This window comes from Epinephelus moara, chromosome 24 (genome assembly GCF_006386435.1).
Source record: "Epinephelus moara isolate mb chromosome 24, YSFRI_EMoa_1.0, whole genome shotgun sequence".
Taxonomy (NCBI): domain Eukaryota; kingdom Metazoa; phylum Chordata; class Actinopteri; order Perciformes; family Serranidae; genus Epinephelus; species Epinephelus moara.
Window position 1 is genome coordinate 42,442,738 of NC_065529.1, and position 12,989 is coordinate 42,455,726.

General features: G+C 40.7%; 2 protein-coding genes across 4 annotated transcripts in view; both read right to left on the bottom strand.

Annotated features, from left to right (window-relative positions):
* The window catches only part of fer1l4 (fer-1 like family member 4), a 37,276-nt gene extending 29,066 nt beyond the window's left edge, over positions 1-8,210 (bottom strand). Inside the window, exons 1-5 of the mRNA XM_050039117.1 lie at positions 8,032-8,210; positions 4,781-4,836; positions 2,035-2,123; positions 1,816-1,915; positions 1,629-1,723 (exon numbers count right to left, since the gene is read on the bottom strand). Of these exons, the coding sequence (XP_049895074.1) occupies positions 1,629-1,723; positions 1,816-1,915; positions 2,035-2,123; positions 4,781-4,836; positions 8,032-8,110 (419 nt within the window). The 5' untranslated portion in view covers positions 8,111-8,210. The remainder of the gene's footprint in view (positions 1-1,628; positions 1,724-1,815; positions 1,916-2,034; positions 2,124-4,780; positions 4,837-8,031) is intronic.
* Positions 8,211-10,280: 2,070 nt separating this feature from the next.
* cpne1 (copine I) overlaps positions 10,281-12,989 on the bottom strand; it is a 29,301-nt gene continuing 26,592 nt past the window's right edge. For all 3 annotated transcript variants that reach the window (XM_050039482.1, XM_050039483.1, XM_050039481.1), the window contains exon 16: positions 10,281-12,908. In XM_050039482.1, coding sequence (XP_049895439.1) covers positions 12,756-12,908 — 153 coding nt within the window. In that variant the 3' untranslated portion in view covers positions 10,281-12,755. The remainder of the gene's footprint in view (positions 12,909-12,989) is intronic.

A 12,989-nucleotide genomic window follows, 5' to 3' on the forward strand; every position in this document is an offset into this window, starting at 1 on the left:
TACTGTAGGACTAACTTAGCATGAATTCTGGGTATATTTATTAAGAATTGAGCAGTTTCAGGTCATTTTACTGGACAAATAAAGTGTGCCAATAGAAAAACATCCCAGAGTGCAGACCTGCAGCAGAGCTAAGATGCTGTGGTGTCATATCTTGGCAGGGTTCAGTGCTATTTCTTCTAACTTGTCAACAAAAACGTCAGTGCTGCATACTTATTACTGTGGTCTCTGAAATCTCTTCTCTTTCCTTTTGCTCACGCTGCAGCATTATTACAGAAACAAACATGATATTTTCTTAACCATAACCAGGTGTTTTTTGTACCTTAACATAACCACATGTTAACCCTAACTTTGTTGAAGTATAGAGTTTGTTGCATGATAAAGTACAAATGTTATATATACACTGTTGTAGAAATATACAATGCCAAGATTTTTTCATGCGATTGGGTGGTGAATGAGACAACGGCCAATTCACATAATTTAAAACCCTAAATGCTCGATTGCCACAATGTGTGTCAAGAGTTCATACTCCTTCTTGTAGACATAACATTCTTGAATGTCAACACATACATAATACACATTTTTTGAGGTTCAGTGTTAATAAAACTTTTGGAGGATATTCTCATCACATTATCTCCAATGTTCACCACAAAAAAACTCCATATATCTGCTTAGAAAACACAAAAGGATACTTCTCATAACTCCAGAACTTGCCTGAAAATAATCTTGTTTTTAAGTTTTCTTCACTATCAAAGTGATCTAGTGAGAACTGTCTGTCAAGTCATTGGTACATCGCAATCAGGAACTGCTAATAGCTAATTCAGCATACTTTAAATGGTGCCAGTTTGCCAAAATATAAACAAATACAGGCGTCATTATTGGCTCCACAACATTGTTAGCAAACCACAAATTCTGACAATTTCTGAGTTAGCCGAGGGTGTCTAACTTTTTAGGCTTTAAGTCAGTCCTATCCAGCTCCTCCTGGGGGACCCCAAGGCGTTCCCAGGCCAGATGAGATATGTAATCCCTCCAGTGTGTTCTGGGTCTGCCCCAGGGCCTCCTACCAGTGGGATGTGCCCGAAACACCTCCAGGTGCCCAGGAGGCATCCTGATCAGATGCACGAACCACCTCAACTGACGCCTTTCAAAGCGAAGGAGCAGCGGCTGTACTCTGAGCTCCCTCCAGATGTCCGAGCTCCTTACCCTATCTCTAAGGCCAAACCCAGCCACCCCATGGTCGCTTGTATCCGCGACCTCATTCTTTCAGTCAATATCCAGAGCTCATGACCATAGGTGAGGGTTGGGACATAGATGGACCAGTGAATCGAAAGCTTTGCCTTCTGGCTCAGCTCCCTCTTCACCACGACGGTCCAGCACAGCGCTGGCATCACTGCAGACTCTGTGCCGATCCATCTCACGCTTCATTCTACCTTCACTTATGAACAAGACCTTTACTTATTTTTAGCTGTCTAACTTTCATGAGACTAATCTCAGAGCAGAATTAGGACTGGTGTAACTCTACAGATCAGCCTGAAACATCTGTCATATGACTCTAGAGAAGGAGATGGGAACAAGAGGATTTAAAGAAATGGGTGCAAATGATTTAAAATAGTAACAGAAAGTGATCCTACTCATCCTGGTCTTCAACTCTGAGGAAGTCGACTCCATCCCAACCTCCTGCTGTTCCCTCAACTGGGTGATATCGAACATCCAACTCGATGTAGATCTACAGAGAGAGAGAGGAGAACGCAAAGTGATGTCAACCAGCATCAGTGATCTCTGACACAACAGTGTGTGTGTGTTTGTTTGTGTCCTTACATCAGTCAGGCTGTAGTTGGCATCAGTGAGCGGTTCCCGTAGCAACAGCCTTCCCGCGGTAACAACATGCTGGAGACTGACAACCAGCTTACCGAGCAGTCTACACACACAAAGACACTTATTCTAAGTTACTCTGACATGAAAACAGTGTGTGTATTTTGGTAGTGTGTGTGTGTGTGTGTGTGTGTGTGTGTGTGTGTGTGTGTGTGTGTGTGTTACCTGTTGGAGAAGACTTTACTGCAGTTGTACACACTGACGGTCAAAACCTCCTCTCTGGTCACTTTGCCGTAGTGAGGCCAACGGAAATGCTGTAAAATAATATACAATTTGATCTGCAATTAAAAGTCTCTGTTTTATATTTTCCTGAGCTTTCAGTCACATCTCACAGACTTCCCCCACCAATAGAGATGACTCAGGTGTGATTACATGAACTCAGTGTGGTCACATGATCACAGATGGTTTTATATTGGGAGAGACGGTAACCCAGTCTCAGTTCTAAGATGGTCTCTGGTGTCAGATGTGGATGGTAAATAGAGTTGCACTCATATAGCGCCTCTCTAGTCTTTTGACCACTCAAAGCGCTTTTTACACTACAAGTCACACTCACCCATTCACACACACGTTCATACAGTGGTGATTGAGACTACAAGGTGCCACCTGCTACTGTGTTTAAAGGCACTCACGCCATCAGGAGCGATATGGGGTTCAGTCGATCTGAGACACAGCTGAAGAATAAAAACTCAAACCAGAAGAAGGAGGAAGAGACTATTTCTGTGTTAACACTATATATTTACCACTGCAACAATTATTCACCGTGTGCTAGCTTTAGGCACACACAGTCACACACGCACACATGCACCTGGTCACACCTGAAGAGCAAACACCAGCCTGACTCAGAAGCAGAGAAACATAACACACTCAGAGCTCGCTGCTGCGCTCATGTCATTCAGAGGTGACTGTAATTACACTATCTGACCTGTCAGCAGTGATTAAGTCAACAAACAGGTGGTGATGTAGTGACGTGGGTGGAGAGTTCGCTTCAACAAATATGTTCTTCCTCTGTAAAATCAAAATGAAGTTTGTTTTGAGGAGAACCTCAGAACCACAGAGTCTCCAGGAGACTTCTTTCAGTTTGGTCTGTATGACTCACAACACTACAATACCCATGAGCCTCAGCATTCCCCCATTCAGAGATAATAAATCAAACATTTATCCAACTTCTTCTGCAGAACTCAGCCTGTAATTTCACCACACCACATTGAGCTGAAGTGAAACCAGAACTTCCTGGTTCTGTTTCAGAAGTAAGAGAACATCTTTCAAAATCACGATCAGTACGTTTACATGACAATAGCGAAAATCGATTTATTGTGTTCGCCTGACTAAAACCAGACTTTAAAAATACAGTACATGTAAACATTATGGTCTGACTGAAATTGAACTAAATCGAAATTCTCAAAGTCGGACTAACACACCCAGACAATGCAATTGGGAGTCGAATTCCTATACAGTCATTCATTAATTAATTCATTTCCCATAACCGCTTCTCCTGTTAGGGGTTGCAGGGGGGCTGGAGCCTATCCCAGCACTGGGCAAGAGGTGGAATACACTCAGGGCTGACACATAGAGACAGACAACCATTCACACTCACATTCACACCTACGGACAATTTAGAGTCACCAATTAACCTGCATGTCTTTGGACTGTGGGAGGAAGCCGGAGTACCCATGCTGATACAGAGAGAACATGCAAACTCTGAAGAAGGGCTCCCCCACTCTGGGTTCAAACCAGGAACCCTCTTGCTGTGAGGCGACAATTGGACCCAAATTGGCCGAGATGCTCTGCGAATGCTCCACGGTTTCTGCCCTGGGCATTGACCCAGAAGTTGAATAGCATTAAATGCATGACAGAGGAAGAGGCTGGTAACAACATGGTGAAATCTACATCCAGCGTGCATCTCGTCTGTACAAAAAGTAAAGCATACAGCAAGTTTGAAATATACAGAGCTGTAAAGTTATCCACCATGGTACCAGTTTGCTGCTAGCTAACTGTAGCTAACCTGTTTGTTGACTGTTTGGTCTGTGACATAACAGGTCAACCAGAAAAAGGTCCAGTACTAACAAGCTAAAAGGGGGCATATCTCCACCTATCGTAGCAAAGGTTTTAAGGAGGTTTTTGTTTTTTATTCCTCAAGGTCTCACTGGTAGGGTATAGTGCAGTAGAATAACAACCCAGTCGAATAAATGTTGGCATTGTACGTTTTTGCAAACCCCTGATGTGTTGACTTGACATTTCTTTATGTTTCAGTGGTGCTCTGGTAAAAGTTTGGTTATGTTTAGGCATAAAAAAAACACTTGGTTATGGTTCGGAAAAGGTCATGTTTGGGCTCATGTTTTGGTGCCACAATCATGGCTGGAAGCGATGCCGATGTCTCACTAAAAAACAACCAGTTTTGTTGTTGGTCTCAAACAGTGGTCTGCACCTTGGCAGCCGTCTCACCTAGGTGTCACGTCATCCATCATCCCCTCCACCTTCTGATGACAAACTCAGCTCACACACATGTAATCTGAACTACGTCACTTCATATGAAACGTACAAATGTAACGTCTCTGTGGTAGGCAGAAATGTACAACGCCAATGTTTTCTTCTGGCTCCTGGGCTTAATATAAAAAAGGAATCTGTTCTGTAGGCGTGTGTGTGTGTGTTGAAGGAGCGGCTGTGTGTGTGTGAGTGTACAGTAGGAGTGGTACAGCGTCCTATCAGCCCCATTAAAATAGTTTCAATCTGAAGCAGACAAATAACTGCGGCTTCCTGCTGCTGTAACACACACACACACACACACAAATGTAATGAAGGTCATGTGGTATAAAATTCTCAGTGTCTCAGCTTTTCCATGAACTGGTTATAATGGTGACATCATCGCTCAGCGTTCTGATTGGCTCTGAACGTGTGACGTCGGTTCACTGACCTCGTTGAAGATGGCCAAGTTCTCACACTGCAGGATTCTGGTTTTGTGGGTGAAACCTGGAGGACAGACAGACAGACGGGTAACCATGGCAACAGCACTGATGCTTCAGGCTCCGTTAGCTCGTTCACTGGCTGGTAAAACTGACCCATGAAGTTGTTATTGATGCCATTTCAGATTCAGCATGAATATTATTTTTATTGTACAGAGTTTATGTGCAGAATCTCAGCAGATTGTGTCGCTTAACATCAAAAATCTATTCTTTTTAGTGTTACCGCAGTAACGACTGCTCTTCCTGGGATCAACACAAGATGTGAAAACAAGACAAAATATTAAATTATGACACTGTAGATGGTTTACAACATTGACAAATTTAAATAAAACCCAAATAAGTGACAGCAGGAGTTTTCTCACATTTACAATGTCATCACATCAGAAGATCATAAAAGTAAACCACCAGAGCCCAAAACCCAGGCTCATAGGATTTTATGTGACTGCACAAGACATGGTTGTACACTGACACATCACCCAAGTACTGTGTGTTCAACAGAGATAAAATGTATTTAAAGAGTTATACGTGACGCATGTTTATGTTCATTTATATTTCACACACTTAATTTAAATTGACCAGTTGTGACGACACTGAGGTTGAGCTTGTTTGTTTTATATGTGAGGTTGTTGTTGTTATTGTTAGGTCAGTTAATGCAGGAAGTGTTTAATCTAAATTCAACGTTATATCCTTTAATTTATTATTTCATGAAGATATGTTCCTTCCTTTATATATTTTTTCAGACAGAAAACTTTCCAAATACCGTTATGTCTCTTTTAAGTATAATAAACCTGTGTGCTTCCTGATAACTCAAGTTAATTACTTTCATAATTATAGTAGTCTTTTTTTCAACCACCATCTGAATGTAACTATGATAATTTATCTTTATTCTCTCTATTTGCTCATTATGTGAACAGTATGTTTGTTAACTCAGCCTGAGCTCTGATAAACCTCCCCATGTCCCCAGTCTTTAAAGAAAGGCTCACTTTTTTTCTAGTCTGTCTTAAAACATTAGTTTGGTTCAAGTTTCACTTCTTGTGATTATTCCTCTTGTTCTGAAAATCAACACACCCTTCCCTAACATGCTGTCAGCGAAGTGACGGGAATCTAAATCTTCTATCTACAAAATCCACAGTAGAAATAATAAGAATAACTTTAATTATATTGCACAATTCATGCATAAAATGCGACACAAAGTGCTGAACATAAAAGACAAAACATTTGTGAAAGAGACAAAAAGATAGAAGATAAAAACATATGATAAAAGATAAAGTAAAATTCAGTTAAAACTACAGATGAGATAAAACAACCTCTGTGTGTTTCCTTGCAGAGCTGCAGTGGGACACCAACACGCCTCCTTTTCATTCATAACATTCACTCAAACAACAGCAGTAAACACAAACAACATCACATGACTCTGTGTTGTTGTGTCACCAAACAACTGTTTGTCAGCTGTTGTTCAAACAGGAAAAGCACATGTCCATTCACGCAGGTTTGGGGAGCCTACTTTAGGGAGCTCTCTAGAAACTTCTCTACGTTATACGACTTTACACATGATTTTTGGATAGCTTTAAATTTTAAGGTCCCACGGTGACCAGCAACAGCATTAAAATGTGACTCACTCACTATTGTATATAATAAGATAACAATCTGAGAGAAGACATTCTACATAAAGAATACTTTTACTTTTTATAGTTAAAGGACACTTTACTGCTAATACGTAGGACTTTTACCCTTAAAATTGAGAAGTTAAAGGTCCAGTGTAGGATTTAGAGGCCTCTGCTGGCAGCGCTGGTACATAAAATTCATAACTATATTTTCATCAGTTTATAATCACCTGAAAATAAGAATGTGATTTGATTTAATTGGAATATGCTGTTTATGGGGCGACCTCTCGCTCAGCGACTAGCGTGTCTGCCCCACATAGGGTCAGTGCCTTGCAGGGGCCCGGGTTCTAACCAGAGGTCCTTTGCTACGTGTCATCCCCATTCTCTTTCCCCCTTTCCTCCTACTCTGTAGCTGCACTGTGATAACAAAAAGGCCAAAAAAGAATGAGCCATTTATATCTACATGCCAAGCAGGTCTCTTCCACGGAGTCCGCCATGTTGTTTGTACAATAGCCCAGAATAGACAAATCAAACACTGGCTCTAGACACGTGTTTTCACTTCGACCGCTGAAGTTCACCTACACGTTAAGCACACAGTAGAAGTTTCAGTTGGTTGCAATCTGCAACCAACTGAAACTGAAACAGCCTCTAGATGGCATTAAATCCTACACAGTGGACCAGTTCTCGGCAACTTTAACTATCAAAAGAACTGTTTTTGATTAAAATAATGAAAAGAAATCCGTCTGAGGCCGCAAAACACAATTAGGGTATCAACATAACTAACTGGTCTAAATGAGCATTCATTAAAACATTTTACAAAAGGTGGCTCCTCTGCAGTGTTTTGGGTTTTTTTTTGGATTATTTAGAATTTTAACTTTGCAGAAATGGCGGAGAAAGCAAATCAATCTGTCCGCACACTTTTGAATTCTTAGATTTGTGATCCAAAGCAAGTCTAGCTACGGAGACGCAAGAGGTTTGACAGATGCACATGTTAGTTGATGAAATGTCTTCACATTAGGTGCATAATTCATTTAGACCTGTAACAATGATAAATGAAATTTTAAATGTAAAAAGAAAAGAGTTGTTTTTCATGTCTGTATGATTTTTTGTTTGTCAAAGCCACAAGGAGCCCCTGAAGAGGAGCCGCAGGTGTCCTACCCCTGCTCAGGACCATTAACAGTGTGGTATTGCTTCTTAAAGGATCATCCGCTGCAGGTCAGATGTGGAAGTACTCATATCTTGTACTTCAGTAAAAATAGTAAAGTTGGAAGTAATTTTAATAACTTTATAAACTGAAACAAATGAAACAATAGCGTTTCATTTGCTGGTTGTATTTTGTAATAAAAATCTAAGACTGCAAAGTGACTAAAGTAAAAAAATGTGGTGGAGGCCAAGAATAAACTAGCCTAAAATTAATAAACCTACTAGTACCTTGAAACTGTACTTACAGTACTTGAGTAAATGTACTTAGTTACTTTTCAAAGCGGACAAACCAGGAAAACAATCCTGAGAGCAAAAGTACACAAAAGAAACGGTAGTTGAAGTACGCCTGGTCCCAGAGTGTTCCAGATAGAGACATGTGAGTGTGTGTCACTGACCTCTGAAACAGAGTTCGACCTTTCTGTCAGATCGTCCCGGCAGGTTGATGATCTTCTTCAGAGTCACGGTGATGGACATGATGATCCTGATACCTGTTCACCTGTCTGCTCTTCTACATCCTGTCTCTCTGAAGTCGTCTCATCTGCTCTCTTCTGTCTTCACTCTTCAACAGATGGAAACTAACTGCTGTGTGTTTTCTTCTAACAGTATGATGGGAGGTACCTGAGTGTGTGTGTGTGTGTGTGTGTCTGTTAGGGCAGGTCCTCTCCAATGTTTGAGAAAGCAAATACAGTTGCTCAACTAGTTTCCTCCTTAGAGCACACACACACACACACACACACACACACACACACACAGGACGCAGAATAATAATGTTCAAATTTTGAATTCTAAGTAAAAATTCTGAATTGAAAACCAAAGGCAGCAAATTTAAAGTACTGAATTTAAGTTCCTCTTTTCTTGATGAAGTCTGGTGTTTGTGTTTCACTCGTGTTTCTCTGATGTTTGGAAAAAAACACTGAACAATACGTGAAGAAGAAAACATGAAACAGAAAGTACGACAGACTGTTAAAACCACTTTATTCAGTAAATTCAAAAGTCATGAGTCTGATTTTTCTCCATATCTCTGATGTTTTAAGTGTTATTTACTGGAGATGGTCATCTTGAATCAGCCCCAGGTGTCACTGAAAAAACTGAGTTAAATCTGTCAGCCATGACTGGAACAAAGCTGGGGACGTGGTTAATAGGTGATAAGAAGCCAAAGGGTCTTGTGTGGAAGACGTGTTCTGATCATATCCCAGCTGACATTAGTGAGAGAAAGCACGTGGTTTCTCTCAGAACTGTGTAAGTTTGAGTAACATAAAATGGAAATACTCTGAGTTAGTGGCTCCCAACTGGTGGGTCCCAGGTCCACTCTGAATGGACCGCAAGTGACTCGCAAATATGTCAAGTTTGTAAAAACCACAATTATTTTCAAGCACAGTGAATTTCTGACACGGATATTTTATTTTTATTTCCCTGCTGTAGAGTGAGTGCCTAATGGACAGCTACTTGACAGAGACACCAAACTAGCTCGATGTATTTAACTGTGTGGACCTTGATCTAATGACCAAGGAGAAATCTGGACCCTGTGGCTGGACCAGTTGGGAACCACTGTTTTCAGCATCTCAAAATTGTACTCAATTACAGTGCTTGAGAAATACCGGCCTTTCTTAATTACTTTCTACCACTGCTGTAGTAACATTTAAGAAGTTACTCAGACAAACAACACATAGGTTACATGACAAAATAAACTGAGGATGAAGACTAACTGATGAATTAGTCCATCCCTTCTGTCTGTAATAATAACTTTGTACTCACCAAGTTAACAGCTGAGATCCGGGCACACGGTGGCATTGATAAAAATAAGTGCAACAGGTCAGTAAACACGAGCAGTCAGACGATCACAAAGGATCAAAACTATAAAAATAAATGCTGGAATAAAGCGGAATGATCCTTTAAACAGCAGCAACTCTCACAGAAACAATAAAGAAACTTTTTTTTCTTTTCCAGAGTTTGTTTTATTATTGAATTCTAGTGGGCAGTGCTCATACAGGTATGATGTTACTGGTTATACTGGTTAGTTAAAAGCAGTTAGTTGAGTAAGTGAGCAGTGGAGCTGGTGGTGAAGATCACAGTGAGCAGCACTGCAGAGCATTTTGAAACTACAGATTTTCAGACCTGTGATGGTTTTAATGTTGGCAGAAAGAAAGTATTTATCTTACTGTAGAACTCCAGCACCATGTGACCATGCAGCCAGGGTTACAGTGACAATACAGCATGTTCATCTGAACTCAGATCAGATTTCTGTAATGATTTAGTTTTAATAATTGTCACTTTACTTTATTAACAGTCTGTTTGAAATTAAAACTGCAGGTTTCTTACGTTTCTACCATTAGAAACTTTGTGTGAAAAACACATTTCCCTTCAACTAGAACACGTAAAACAAAGTTTCTGGCAATGAAGAAGAAGACAAAGAAGACAGGACAACATGGCAGCCTGATAACTCTACAGAATCTTCTGCAGTTTGGCAACAAAACAAGATGATAAAAAACTTGAACTCATGGTCCATTTAATTAGATATTTTCCGGAGCTTTCAAGAGCATCTCGTGCTTTCTTCTCTACTAACTACTGTTTCCATGGTCAATATGAATGTTCACGCTCAACTGGAATATGGTAGTGAAAGGAAGCTGCTTTCATGGAAGATGAATTTTGGATGAATCAAGACTCAGAAATTAGTTGGTCTCTCTCTCTAAAAGAAAAAAAAAACCTTAGAAACCCTCATCCTTTCTTCTTTCTGAGTAGAAGGCCCTCTAAGGTTGATCAAGTGATAGTTTCTGTTGCTTTCTTAACAGAAAATTGGAACAAATTTGATCCCAAAACAAGCAAAAACTCGGTCTGCAGCAGCACACACTGTCGGCACCTCAGAGGCAAACGGAGGAGAAACTGCTGGAAACATAAAACACTGCTTTGACTAAAAATACTCCTCTGATATGACATCAGCACTGATAAAATAATCTTCACTCACTTCATTTACATATGAGCTCTTTCCAGAGCTTCCAGCTGTTATTAATTTGCTCCCAAACATGAAGAATTAATCTCTTGTTGAAGTTAAAACAAACAGTGCTACAAATAATAAGCGGTACAAATATTTCACTTTAATAAAATGGACCCTGAAAATATATTCCATCAACATGCACAGCAATAGTGGTGATTCAAATGAATTCCAGGCGATTTAAAGTGGCTGCAGATGATGCGTTGGCAATGACTCTTATTAATAAATGTAACATTAACTGTGGCTTTGATGCAGTAAACAAGAGTTTTGACACATTTGTGAATGTAAGTGTGTGTGTTCAGGTCATTCCAGTAATTAAAAGACAGTCTTTGGTAAAGAAACAGGGCAGATGTTCAGACAGACTCTCAGTGTGACGTTCAGGTCATGTGGGATGGAAGGTTATTATGGTTATGACTTCCAAATTCTCACATCACTGGACAACTAAGACAACCACCAGTGTTCTTAATCAGTATAAAGTGAGTTCAGACTGAATGTGAAACCAATTTTAAAAAACTAGCTAGCTACATACACACCATGTGACTCTGAACTCACTTCCTGTTATTTCCCTCATATCTCTGTACGTCTATCAAGCACATCACACCTGTTTACATGTATTCAATCAGTCTGAACACACCTTAATGAACATTAATCTGATGTCTGTCAGGCAGAGGTCAAAGTGTTCAGCATTAAATCAGAATTTAGTGACACTTATTAACCAACTTGAGGGTGCCGTGCTTCTTTAGTTTTTATGTTATTTACCTACAGCTGGAAAAAAAGTGTCACTTGGATGCTGACGGCGTTAACTTCCACATGACCTGAACGCAGCATCACAACACCATGACAGTCTGCAGTGATGTCACCATGCTGCAGAGGCGGCCATGTTGGCTCCCAGTAAACATTCAGGTCTGGAGACTGGAGAGATTTTGTCAGGTTAATTCATTAAGGCACTTTGAGATATATTGCACTCTGTAGACTTTACTCGACTCCACTAAATAGTCCTTAATTGTTGTCATTCTTTTACATTTCTATTTTGTAATTCACTGCGTGTTTTGCAGGGAGATCAGCTGGTGCCTGAAGATCAGGTTATATTAGATGCTTTCCACATCTGCAGGACACAAGGGTCTGCATGATGTCTTAAGTTTGTCATCTGTATGTCAAACACTTGACCGTTAAACGTGTCAATGCCCTCGTCTGTATATGTGACCACTGAATGTAGACGAGATGTGTTCAGACAGATACTTCAGGGTGTTTAACTGCAGTCATGCACTTGTTTGATTCAGGATGATCGATTAACTGATGTGCTGACTGACCTGTGTGTAATACTGACAGGTGATCAAGTTTTGAGTTATAAGGGTCAAACAAGGGTCAGACCATTTTAAGAAACAGGTAGAAAGGATGACTGCTCTGGGAGCTAAGATGGCTGCATCAACAAACCACCGAGTGTCGTGACAGAACAGCCTGGAAACATTCAGGCTGAAGCAGCGTGCTGAGGTCACACAGGCTACACTAACGACTACAGTAAGGCTGACTATAGGTTAATAGTAAAGCTATAGTAAAGATTAAAGTAAGGCTGTAGTGGTAAAGCTATGATAGAGTATATATTATCATTCATGATACAATATTCCAGCATTAAGTGCATGAGCAAAGTGCGAAGTATTGATCCCTGATCAATAAAGCTAATCAGAGCCACACACACATACAGAGCCGACGATACAAGAAACGGAGTGTGGAGCCAAAAAATGGCTGACACTTTCTGTGTGTGTGTGGCTCTTTGATTGTTAAACATGTTAGTAAACATGTGATCTGCATAGTTAGTGTGGAAGCAGCAGAAGGATTCAATAATCTATACTACAGCATCGTCATTCTACTTATCAAAGAGAAAAATAAGGAAACAAAGTGTTATAAAACTGATTAAAAAAAACAGGGATGGTTGCCCATGGCAACCTGATTGGCCCACAGCTTTATGCTGTATCGTGATTGGCTGATTCTACCAACACATCAGGTTGGTCCCTGAAAAGTGGTCGACTTAGTGGGTGGTGTGATCCTGGAATGAGATGAGGGTGAGCCTTCAGCTTTAAGGGTGCGTTTGGGGAGTGCAGGGTGGCTTTGAGGATGTGTGGGTGCAGATGTTTAGGATTTAGGGGCGTCTTTAGGGGCGGCTTTGGGGGCGGCTTTGGGGGCGGCTTTGGGGTTAGGTGGTTCCAAGCCTCTCATTTTGAAATAAGAGACCAGCTGGATGGGAACCTCAGCGAGAACAGACTGAGCCAGAGCTGCATGTGGAGCCTGAGGACAGACAGAGAGACAGATGTGTAAGTGCCCATCATTCACAATTTATCTGTCTTAAAACAACAGTCAGGTCACATG